We start from the raw sequence: 12894 nt of genomic DNA, 5'->3' as shown, positions 1-12894 counted from the left end.
GAGACAGATGCGGCAAAACCAAGATCATATGGCGGTGCATCTAAGGCGCCAGTAAGGTGTTTTCTCTGCGGCAAGGTGGGACACCGTGCAGCTGACTGTCGGACTAGTAGCGCTGCCCTGAAAACACAGGTTGTGTGTCAAGGTTGTAAGAGGAGGGATCATACTCTGGATGAGTGCCGATACAGAACTCAGGACCGAGCTGCATGCGTTGTCGACTCAAGGGTAGAACTTGTCACGCCACCCGAAGTTCCACAGCTGAAAGGAGAGCAAACGCCGCTGGAAAATGAGGCAGTGAGTGGAACACCCAAGTCGAAAGCAGCAATGCCAGTGGTGGTTGGGCAAATAGGAGACCGTCCTATATTGGCGTTTAGAGACAGCGAAGCCAACACAGTCTTGGTTCGTAGAAGCCTGGTGAAGGACGAGGATCTTACAGGGGAAGCGTCGGCCGTCACTCTGGTAGACAGCACAGTAAGGTACCTTCCTGAAGCCAAGATTTTAGTGTCCACGCCATATTATACTGGGCAGGTAGTGGCAAAATGCGTAGACCAACCCATCTACGATCTCATCTTGGGGAACATTACGGGTGCAAGAGGTGTCGAAGACCCCGATCCCGAGTGGAGGATGCTCGACATTGAAGAACATCCAAAGGCCTGCGACAGCTCAGACGGGTGCAGTCAGTTTCTCGTTGGCAGTGGAGACAAGAGCTCAAGCGACAGCCCGAGCAATGCAGCGTCCGCTCTCTACTCCTAGTGTGATGTGCTTGAGCGTAACACCGGGAGAAATTGCAATTAGGCAAAAAGAAGACCTTAGCCTGAAGACCTGCTTCGGAAGAGTCGGCGAAAAAGTGAAAAGAAAGAAGAGTCGCACGTCCTTCGAATATCAATTGGTAAATGGTCTTCTGCACAGGGAATGCATATTTAGTTCAGGAAGGCGTGTCCAACAGCTGGTGTTACCAAGAGATATGCGAGAGACCGTGCTACGCTTAGGACATGACGCCATTATGGCCGGACACCAGGGTGTTCAAAAAACGGTGTCTAGGGTCACCGAGGAGTTCTTTTGGCCGGGTGTTCAGAGTGACGTTAAGCGCTTCGTTCGCTCATGTGATGTGTGCCAGCGCACAGTTCCGAGAGGAAGAGTTGGTCCCGTACCTCTGGGAAAGATACCAGCCATCGACCTACCGTTTCAGCGCGTGGCTATTGACATTGTGGGGCCAATCTCTCCAGTATCCGCCAAAGGCAATAGATATGTGCTTACTCTAGTTGACGTGGCCACTCGTTATCCTGACGCTATTCCACTGAGAACTGTTGACAGTATCCAAGTGGCGGAGGGTCTTGTGGAAATGTTTTCGCGCTATGGGTTCCCGAGGGAAATTTTGAGTGACCGGGGCTCGAACTTCACATCGGAACTAATGAAGGAGGTTAACCGCCTTTTGTCAGTAAGACAGTTACTGACGACGCCTTACCATCCCATGTGTAATGGGCTTGTAGAGCGGTTCAGTGGCACCCTCAAAAATATGATCAAGAAAATGTGCCAGGAGAGACCTACTGATTGGGATAGATATCTCCCAGCTCTTTTGTTCGCTTACCGCGAAGTACCACAAACGAGTCTTGGTTTCTCGCCCTTTGAGATGTTGTATAGGAGAACCGTTAGAGGTCCACTTACAATACTCAAGGAGCTGTGGGCTAATAAGGAGATTGCATCATATCTCAAGACAACGTACACATACGTTCTTGAGTCGCGGGACAAGTTGGAAGAAACATGCAGGCTTGCCCATCAAGGCCTGGAAAGGGCGCGCGAACGCTATAAGGGCTACTATGACAAGAGAAGCCACTCACAGGAGATTGAGTCTGGGCGACAAGGTTCTCATCCTGCTACCCACGGATCATAATAAGTTACTGATGCAGTGGAAGGGCCCTTACCTTGTGACGCAGAAGAAAAACGACATGGATTATGAGTTATTGATAAATAACACCAAGAAGGTTTTCCATGCAAACATGTTGAAAAAGTATGAAGAAAGAGTTCCCATACAGTGCGCCCCCAAGGTAGTATGCTCGGTAGTAGCCGAGGAGACAGATGATGTTGTCGAGATGCCCACATGCAGTGGGAAGAAAACGGTGGGTTGGGATAAGGTGCTAATAAACCCCAATTTGAATGAAGCCCGAAGCTCACAGATAAAGGCCCTACTCCAAAGCAAAGAAGGTGTGTTTTCAGATGTGCCGGGCAAAACGGATATCATATGTTGCAGACTAGATCTTTCTATAGATAGACCAATCAGCGTGAAGCAATGCCCACTACCTTTAGCAGTTCAAAAATCAATAGAAAAGGAGGTGCGGGATATGTTGGAGCTTGGTGTGATTGAGAGGTCGTGATCAGCCTCTCGTGGTTGTCAAAAAACCGGATGGTACTAATCGACTGTGTGTAGATTTTCGTCGGCTAAATGACATCATAGTACCTGATGCAGAACCCATACCAAGAGCGGACGGGGTGTTCGCTAAGGTGGCTCACAAAAGATTTTTTTCTAAATTCGACTTAGCTAAAGGGTATTGGCAAATACCAATGGAAGATTCTTCTAAAGAGAAGACTGCCTTTTCGTGCTCGGCGGGTTTATTCCAGTTTAAATTCATGCCTTTTGGTTTGAAGACAGCGTCTGCAATATTCACGAAGCTGATGAGGAAGGTTTTGGATGGGCTCCAAAATGTAGAACACTATATTGATGACATCCTGGTGGCAACAGATATGTGGGAAGAGCATGTAACTACGCTGAAAAAACTATTTGATAGAATTCAGCAAGCCAGGTTGACCATAAAGCCGGCAAAATGTGAGGTGGGCTTTGAAGCCATTTGTTTTCTCGTACACAAGCTGGGGATGGGCCGTATCGCGACGAAAGACGACATCTTGGACAAAATACAGCAGGCCGAGACACCGACGACCAAGAAAGAGGTACAGTCGTTCCTGGGCATAACGGGATACTACAGGGACTTTATTCCCGGTTATGCCCACATAGCCGACCCGCTTGTCGAACTCACTAAGAAGGGGGCAAGCAATAAGCTGAATTGGACTGCTGAACGTGAAAACGCATTCGTGATGTTAAAAGGGCATATGGCAAGACCGCCCGTTCTGCTTGCTCCAAATATGGATAAAGAGTTTGTGCTTCGCACTGATGCATCAGACCGAGCTTTAGGAGCCGTACTCTTGCAAGAAGAGAATCGCGTGCTACATCTGGTATTTTTTGCAAGCAAGAGATTATCGGCTAGTGAACGCAACTACTCCACCGTTGAAAAGGAATGTTTGGCGGTGGTGTGGGCGGTAAAGAAATTCCACATTTATCTGTATGGGAGACATTTCAGGATTCAGGCAGATCATCAGCCGCTTGAATATTTAACCAAGGCCAAAATGAACAATAGTAAAGTTATGAGATGGAGTTTGGCCTTGCAAGAATACTCATTTCAGGTTGAATATATTAAAGGCAGAGATAACGTTGGAGCGGACTTCATGAGTAGAGCCAACTGAACAGCTTTAGGTATCTCTGGCATGTATCTTGTGGTTGTTGCGTTAATGTATCTCTGGGATTTATCTTGTTGTTGTTGTTGCTGTTGTTGGTGTTATGTGATTATACAAGGGAGTGTGTTGTGGACACGAACATGTTTATTAAGGACTCTGTGCGGACAGCGGCAGTGGTGTGTTAGTGTTCTGAAAACGCAGTTTGGGGTGCTGTGTTAGTGGTGTGCCTTTGGTGTGTGCTGGACCTCTGCGGTGTGTTGTGTGCTGGGTCCAGAATAGCCACAGAAGATAGTCGGCTGGCTGGATGGCTTGAAGATGAGGATGACGTGAGCAGTTTTTCATGGAAAAACTCTTGAGAGAGGGGGCCCTTGTCACATATATTAAGGAGCCTAAATTAAATTTTAAAGGAAAAAGGTGTGAAGAAGACGCGAATTAACCAAGAATAAAGAAGAGGAAAGAGCATTCGTTGAGGTGGAGAGGGATGATGGTGGAGAAGCATACGGTGACGTGGAGAGAGATGATTGTTGGAGAAGAGAAGGAGAAGACGACGGCAAGGGTTACGTGGACTAACACTAAGGCTATAAAAGGGCGAGGGGGGTGAGGCACGGGGGGAAGAACAGTGAAGCGGAGGCTCTGGCGGGTCAGGGACGCTTCGGCTGGAAGAGAGTGATGCCGGCTACTGCTCCGGTGAGCGCGCGTTCTACGGCTTCGCATCGTGGACTTCCTGCCGTGCCTGAGCCCGTTCCGGGGAGTCAACGGACGACACTACCACCTGCTACGGCCAGGGGTGTCTCCTGCGCTGTTGCCACCCACGCCAACAACACTGGCATCATCTCCACGGGCGCTTGGACCTGGAGCTTGTACGACGCAGCCAGCGACGCCAGCCCGAGCACGTCGAACACCGCCAGCGACGCCAGCCCAAGCGCGGCGAACGCCGCCTCGACGCCCCCTACTGGATCCATACAACGCCGCAGCCACACTGAACCAACCGTGAGAACGAACGCCAACCGCTAATAGTAGAACACTAGTAGTAGACGCTAGTAGCAGTGTGCCCGGGTCGTGTGTATTTATAGTCTGTGTTTTGTGTTAGTTTTGTTAGTTGTATTCTAATGTGTGTGCCACATAGGGTGTATTAAATGTGCGTTTGTGTGGGTACACCCGTCGCCTAGTCCATTCTTTCAGTGGGAGTGTTCTCCAGAGAGATTTGTCTTCATTTCACACCGCCTGCAGGTGCGCGGGCGACTGTTGTGGCTCTTGGAGCTATGGGCTGGCCACATTTTTTCTGTTGCTTGTAAGCAGATAGATCATATGTTTGCTGCACGAGTGAATAGTACCGTATTTACTCAAATGTACGAGGGTAATCCCAAAAATAAGGTCTCCAAAGGGTTGCGGCCGCAGAGAAACTATTTGCGTGGCTGCTCACCATACTGCTGTGTTCATTGTTCTCTCTCTTCCAAACAAGCCATGACTCAGCTTGAAAGGGACTGTCAGTCATTGCACGGCATCCATTTGAAATGGAGTTCCCGTTGGCCGCTACCGCCAGGTGCGAAGTTCGCGCAGTTATTCTATTTTTGAGCGTGAAAGTCGTTCGACCAATCGAAATTCATCGGCAGTTGACAGAGGTGTACGGAGAGTAGTGCATGGATGTTAGAAACGTCAGCAAGTGGTCACGCTGAAATTCATGATGAAGAAAGAAGCAGGAGACCGTCAATTTCTGATGAAACAGTTGCGAAGGTCGAAGAAATGATGCGCCAAGATCGGAGGATCACACTCGACGAACTCTGCAGTTTGGTTCCTGCCATTTCTTAAAGCACTATTCATAGGATTTTGACAGCAAAGTGTAAATATCGGAAGGTGTGCTCAAGATCACTTCCGTGAATGCTCACAGACGACCATCAATGGCAACGCGTTGACTCCTCCCGCGAATTTCATCGCCGTTATGGGGATAAAAAGGAGACCTTTTTGGATTCCACTGTTACGGGTGACGAAACCTGGGCATTCCACTTCTCACCTGAGTCCAAACAAGAATCACATGAGTGGCAGCACTCCTCTTCGCCCAAGCCGCGAAAATTCAAGCGAACATAGTCTGCCGGCAAAGTCATGGCAACTGTGTTTTAGGATCAGTCTTCATGGCTCCTGGTACCACAGTAAATGCAGACAGATATTGTGAGACCCTTAAGGAACTCAGACAGACGATTGAAAGTCGCAGGAGAGGAATGCTGAGCAAGTCTTCTCAATGACAACACTCGCTGCCTGTCACTCCTCCTACAGTTTGGACTGGACGTCACCAGTCACCCACCCTACAGTCCGCACTTGGCACCATGAGACTCCAAAGCTAAAAGAACATCTCACTGGAAGGCGCTTCACCGATGATGAACGGCATAGTGGCGAGCTGGTATGACATGGGCATACAAAAACTTCCCCAGCGTCTGCAAAAATGCATAGACCGCAATGGCGATTACCTTATTTACTCGCGTAATGAACTCACTTTTTTTCCAGAAAAGTTGACATTAGTTTTGGAGCAGGGTTCATTACGTGGGAAAAATAGTTCCCAACAGTTTTTTTTGGAAGGGTCCAAATTTCATATATATCTCTGTCTGTCCTTCCCCTTCTGTCACCAACAAACGCAGGTTGTCAGTCGCATTCGTGCGGCTAGTGTTAGCCGGCCAATAGCGGTGATATAACGCTAACCTGCTGAACACCGGCCCTGAAGGTCAGGTGCGCGTTGTTTACTTTTTTACTGCCAGGTTAAAAACAGGACAGTGACGGGTGTCTTAGAGCCCCCCAACGCCTTGGGGGGCTCTAACCCCCACACCTCCGGCTGGAGCTCTCCTCAAAAGATAAACAAGTGGTGATGTTGGAGGGGGCAGCATCTTGGCGCCCCCACCAAGGTCTGCCCTGCTGACAGCAGCGAAGAGAGCTAGGCTGAAAAAAGAAAAAGAGTAAAATCAGGCCGGCAAAGGTGGGGGGCGGTTTCTTTATGGGAGTGGGTTCATTACCTAGTAAATACTGTATGTGGAAAAGTAGAATGGTCTGCCTTTTAAGTGATTTGTAAATTTCTTAAAATAAACATTTCTTTTGATTTATAAAAGAACTGGAGACCTTGATTTTGGGATGACCTTCGTAGCTTGACATGAATGTAATGCAAGGGGTGGCTTTACATGCTGCCCAGTGGGGAAAAAATAAAACCATGAACGTAACGCAAGACCAAAGTATGCAAAAAAAGTATCTACCTTTAATGGACATCGTGGCCAACACTCGCTCTCTTTTTGAAAACATTCATTGTTCCTCATTTTTCGGAGGCAGGGTTTTCTGAAACTGAGTCCTCCTTCTGGCTGTTGACCTGCTGGACGATGTCAACCTCGGCGTGGTTGAGGTAATTCGACATGGAGCATTTCTTCGATATATAATTCGATATGGGCTGTACCAAGCGGCAGACACCCACTTGGTGATCTGCGATGTGCATGGTTGGTTGATTCTTCCTGAGGGCGGCAGGGCCTGATCCTCCTGGATCCAACCGGTGTGCAGTTTCCACACCCCGTCCTTTAGGGGGATAGAGGTCTTAAAAACTTTATTTGTCAACATGTCGTGCTGAACATAGCATGCTGGTAGATCACGGTGCTTATTTCAGATATGCATTTAGATTTGAAATGTCTCACCTGGAAGGAAATATATGGCAAAGTAACATTCTGATTAGGTCATTTCTTATGAGCGTTTATGGTAATGTTTCAGCTTAGACATCAACCAGTGAGAGGAAGACGCCGCTCACCAGACGTCAAGGCAGATGATGTGTTGGTGCGGAAAGTTTCCACTGCTCTGTGGTTAATGCATGTGACAGGGTGGGTAAAGAGGCGAAGAAGCGCTTCTCGGCTGCCGTTGAACATGGACGCTGTGCTGAATTCGATGAGTGCCAGAGTTTTGGTGCTAAGTGGAGACAGGCCTCAGGCTGCAGCATTGCAGCGTGAAGGCAATGCGCAACTGCGAAAGACAAAGGCTGAAGCAAAGCGCCGTAGGAGGGCGCTGAGTTGCTAAGGAGAAAGGCTGAAGCGGAGGAGCGTCTTGGGTGGCAGAAGAGCGAGCTCATGAGTGTGCAGCGAATCTGGAGAGTCGAAAGAAGACATTAGCTGCCGCGACTTGTAATGCTATCGCGTTCGGCTTCTTACGGGTTGCAAATTTTTGTTCTCTTATTGTGTGATGGCTCAACATCACGTTTGGAAAACAGTGCATCGGGAGGCCATCGAATAACCTAGGTATGGCGTTCATCTTGAGTTTTGGTATCTCGTGCTGCAAGGGGACAATGGCATCTTTGACAATTCCGCTATCAACATGAACGATATCACAGACATGGAGCCGAGCATAAAAACCCCATTTTACTGATGTGGTATAACCTGCTTCCACTGTTTCTGTCATTTGGTGCCTCTAACACCTTTTCCTGCTGCTTTCCTCTGTAGCGGGAACAGCAGCCACAGGTACACAGTATGGGGTTACTCTGCATCCAGCCGGCCTTCCGTGCCAGCTACATGCAGGTGCTATTCAAGTACGCAACACGTTTCTCCAATCCGTGGCACAGAGTCGCAGACGAAATAGGGAACGGCAGGGCACGCTAGGAAATAGTTTATTATCGTAACGCGAGGTAAAGCGCACTGCGGAAGAATGTTCTACCCGTAAAATAGATGTTCAGTAGCTCACCAAGTCGTTGACGTCGACCGGCGTTGGGTTCGGGGGCCGGCGGTCAGCGAAAGGGTTCCTCGGGGCACACAGGTGAGGTCCGGCAGCGCGAGAGAGTTGCCCGCCGCGACTTCGTCCTTTTATCCCCTAGGACATTGCTTCCCTTGTAGCAAATCGTTGCTGTCATACTCAGGCATGCGACCCTCTCCGCAGTAGGCGGCGCGCTGCCGTGACGTCACGTCAGTGCTGGGGCTGAAATGAGCAGAGCCGCAGGGGTGTCTTCTCTCCACATTCGCGGCAGCGCGCGCATGGGGGACGAGGGGGGATACCAGTGTATCCCACAACAGCAGGTGTTTGGCGTCCTTCGCTGCACTGACACCAGTTGGAACAAGCCAAACCAATGGTGAAAATTATAGGCCAATCTGTCGTGTCATCGCTGACTTACAATGGCAGCCACTTTCCCTGTCGTCTGCCGTGGCACAGTTGCCCTGGAAGCTTCATGGCTGTGAAAAGTATTGGGCTGCTCAGTCGTCGTTCATGCAGCTTCCACCTTTCTCCAAAACACTTTTCACACGTCCTCAATGTGTCCCCTGCCTTTTTTTTTCTCTCTCCAGATGTTCCTGAAGGTGGCTCGATCTGTGCTAATGACAACATGGGTCAGCTTCCAGTTTGCAGAAAAGCTCCTCAACTTCGTGGTTCTGTGCAAGGAGACAAGTGAGAGCAAAGTTTTTATTTTATTTTTCTTCATCTGCAGCATAACTTTGGTTTGATTAAAAAGCACGATGATGGAGAGATTTTTCTGTGTAAAGCAGAAAGGAAACCTAAAAGTTAGAGGAAAAAGTGAATTGACTCCTAGGAGGACAGTATGTGCATGGAAGCACAAAGCGTAAACATGCCACATTTTCTTGCAGCTTGTGTGATAACCTGTCATGAATGATGACACGTTAACTCAAGGAGTCTTTTGGCTGAGGACCAGCATTAGGAACGGGAATTTTGTTTGTTATACAGTCGAACATGGATATATCGAACTCGAAGGGGATCGCGAATTAATTCGATATATTAAAAATTCGATATAAAAAAATACAGGCCCAGAGACTTTACCTGTGGCGGACGATGACCTACCGATCGGAGCATTCAAGAATGACAACTATTTCCGCACACACAACGCAACGTAATGCTTTATTTGCGTGAAAAAAAATCGCTTATGTTGGTCTGCTTCTTCGCCTTGCAAATGAAATTAAAGACGCCAACCTCGATCTTATCGAGGCTGTTCAGGTGCGAAAGCCTGGTTCCTTCCATGTCGCCGCAACAACGGCGAATCAAGCTGAACGCGTCCGCCACTTCAGCGGCGTAGTACGAGCGTGTCGCCGCCTCCTCGTCCGGACGATCTTTGTCACCACTCGAGCTGTCGGCCTGGGTCCCTGCGACTGCAGCTACAATGTCCTCGTCGGCGAAGCTCGCAACAGCCTGAACATTGCTGTCAACGTTCACAAAATCGTCAGCAGACACTTCGGCTGGAACGGCAGCCGGGAAAAGGGACGACAACTCGCGAAACACGTCGTCCATGCGCTCGTTGTCGCCGTCTTCGCAGGTTTCGGGAAGTTTGACCGTCACGAGGCCTGCCTTCCGGAAGCAGTTGGCCACGGTATCCTGCTTCACGTCTCTCCAGGCGCCCGTCATTATTTGAATGGCCCCCAGCAGGTCAACCTTGAGCTCGGTTCCTATGCGGAGGTTCAGCAAAAGCCTATCAATGAGTCGCCTCCTGTAGCCGACTTTGAACGACTTAATGATGCCCTGGTCGAGCGGCTGCAACTTCGCTGTCGTGTTCGCCGGCAGAAACTTGAGCGCGATGTTTTCGAGCTCGCAGGTGGTGTGATGGGCCGAGCAATTATCGATGAGAAGGCAAGCGTGACGCCCCGACTTGCCCAGTTCGGCGTCCCACGCTTGCAGCCATTCTGTAAACAGCTGACGCGTCATCTACGCCTTCTTATTGAAGGCGTAGCGAACGGGGAGCTGCTTACAGTTTTTGAAGCAGCGCGGTGCCCTTGCTTTGCCGATCACAAAGGGCTGGAGCTTTTGAGAGCCATCCATGTTAGCAGCGAGCAGAACGCTCACGCGGACTTTGCTCATCTTGCCCCCATGACACGTGCTGCCCCGGACGTCAATCGTCTTGCTGGGCAGCATCTGCCAAAACAACCCGGTCTCGTCGGCGTTGAAGATTTCCGCGGGTGAAAACTTCGCGCAAATTTCCGGCCATTCCTTCGAAATCCACTGCTGGATACCCTGGCTGATGACGGCTCCGCCTTCCCCAAAAATGGTTTTGCCAACTATCTTATGGCGGTTCTTAAACCTCTCCAGCCACCCTGTGTTGTCGGCGAAGTTGTCATCACCGAGTGCAGCGGCAAACCATTTGGCTTTAGCCATTAGCATTGGGCCATCCAGCGGAACGTTCTTAGTCCGCACCTCTAAAAAACACGCATAGAGAGCCTTTTCAACTTTCTCGTGGGCAGGAGCGCGCACACGACAAGCTCCCGACGTTCGTTGCTCCGCCGCTTTCGACTTTATGTCTGCCTTGTTTTTTAACAAAGTGCTTAGAGTGCTCCAAGGAATCTCGAAGTCATCTGCCACCGTCGCACTTTTCTCGCCCGCCTCAACATGCTGAATGGCTTTCAGCTTTGTCGCAAAGTCCAGGTTCTTGCGCTTCTTGACGCTGCTTGTGCTTGCTGCAGCCATTGCTTCCGCGTCAGCTCACCACGATCCAGTCACACGTGTCGTGAGACGCACGCAAAACAATAATGAACACGAAACACAAGAACGCGCTCAAAACGCAAGAATTCACGTGCGCAGCCTCCGCCAACAAAGCGCTCGCGATGGCCACCTCCGAGGGCGACAGCGACGTACGAAAGGCACGAGCTGTGGTTGGCTGTGCAAAACTCGTGAAAAAGCAACAAGAAAAAAAAAGGCAAAAGGAGGAGGCCGCCGGCGCCTTCGTTCCTGGCTACCTTTTCCGAGCCGATCACTATGGTTACGCGGGGGAAGGATGAGAGACATTGGGAGAGAGAAAAAAAAAGCTGTTCCGCAAGTCGGAGAGCATGCGCAGCGGGAGTACAGTCCGAGCCTCCCTCCCCCTCCCTCTCACATTTTCCGAGCCTTTCGGGGGAGGCGCGGAGCTCGCGGGTGCAGCGAGTGCCGAGATCGCGCGGCGTTCTATATATCCAATGGCGGGTAAAAATATCGTTCGATATAAACGTACGAATTTCTATACTTTTACACAGAATTTTCAAGGGGATAATTTACGAGTTCGATACAGACAATAATTTGATATATGTGAGTTCGATATATCCGTGTTCGACTGTAGCGAAGTGAAATTTTAAGCAAAAATGTGTTTATTGTAATCAGTACTTGTTTTAGAAGTAGGCACCTAAATTTGCATAGACATCTTGCCTTCCACATTTTTTTTTGTTTACAGTAAAGGCATATTTAATAAAGCAACAGTTATAGTAAAGCATGTGTGGCTGTGGAACTTGCATTACATTTGTAGCCATGCTGTATTTATGCAAATGCGGTACAGTTAAACCTCAGTTTAACGAAATCTGTAAAATTGGCCGCTTACTTAGTAATACTGAAATTTCGTTGCATCAAAAATTGTCTCCTAGCATGCTAGGAATCCTGCAGAAATGCGCTGCGGATAACTCACGGCAAAAACCTTTATTTCCGATTAAAGTGACCCTTACTTCCACCCTTTCTTCGCCAGCAACAATGGCATTATGCATGTCGTGCTTATGTTACGAGCTCGCGAGCCGCCTCAGCACGTCTGTCATGCCAACCACCTGGTGGGTGACGGGGACGACGCACCCGTCGTGAGTTGTGGTTTTGCTGTCATCATCCTCTTGTAATTGCCTCGAGCACACTGCTAATACTGCTGACACGACGACGCGTTCTGTCACAGCCACAGCTGGGGTGCCGCTGGGCCACACTGAGACGGCTGCCCTCTCCCCACTCGCCCCTTTCCCTTAATCTCCTTTCTTTCTCCATGTCGGCGAGAGCGAGATGGGTGTGCTCTAATCGCCAACCAATGAAATGTAATCAGTCCCACTCTACTCCTCATCTTTTCGGCTGTAAGCGCGAGTGTGTGTCATTTTGCACGTACGCACATCATCTTAGTGAGAAGCGAGGTTGTCAGGTGTGACGCACACGACGGGGTTCACAGCTTACGGATGTGCCAACAGCACTGACCCTTACAGCTGCTGCATGGCTCAGTGGTTATGGCACTCGGCTGCTGACCCGAAAGACGCGGGTTCGATCCCGGCGGAGGCGGTCGAATTTCGATGGAGGCGAAATTCTAGAGGCCAGTGTACAGTGCGATGTCAGTGCACGTTAAAGAACCCCAGGTGGTCGAAATTTCCGGAGCCCCTCACTACGGTGTCTCTCATAGCCCGAGTTTTTTTGGGACGTTAAACCCCTATAAGCCCGAACCCACTGACCCTTGCGGTCCTTATATCAAGCATCAAGGCAGATAACTGGGCAAGTTGGTAAAGTGCTGTGTTCTTCCTTTGCGTCTGTGTTTGTAGGGCTTGTGTTATTCACAGTGAATTTTTACCAAGCTTTGGGAACCTGTAAACATGATAAACGTGGCGCTCTACATTTGAACACATGCAGAGCTTCGCATTCGGTGCTGATTTTGGGCAAGATATGCCAGCCTCTTTCGCACTACCCCAGATGCCG

General features: G+C 49.6%; 1 protein-coding gene across 3 annotated transcripts in view; it reads left to right on the top strand.

The window, feature by feature from the left end:
• LOC144116357 (condensin-2 complex subunit G2-like) overlaps positions 1 to 12894 on the top strand; it is a 194193-nt gene that overhangs the window by 166827 nt on the left and 14472 nt on the right. For all 3 annotated transcript variants that reach the window (XM_077651127.1, XM_077651126.1, XM_077651128.1), the window contains one exon: positions 8784 to 8883. In XM_077651127.1, the coding sequence (XP_077507253.1) occupies positions 8784 to 8883 (100 nt within the window). The remainder of the gene's footprint in view (positions 1 to 8783; positions 8884 to 12894) is intronic.

This window comes from Amblyomma americanum, chromosome 1 (assembly GCF_052857255.1).
Source record: "Amblyomma americanum isolate KBUSLIRL-KWMA chromosome 1, ASM5285725v1, whole genome shotgun sequence".
In the NCBI taxonomy this organism is placed as follows: domain Eukaryota; kingdom Metazoa; phylum Arthropoda; class Arachnida; order Ixodida; family Ixodidae; genus Amblyomma; species Amblyomma americanum.
Note: the sequence above shows the minus strand (reverse complement) of the source record. Positions and strands in the feature narration are given on the sequence as shown.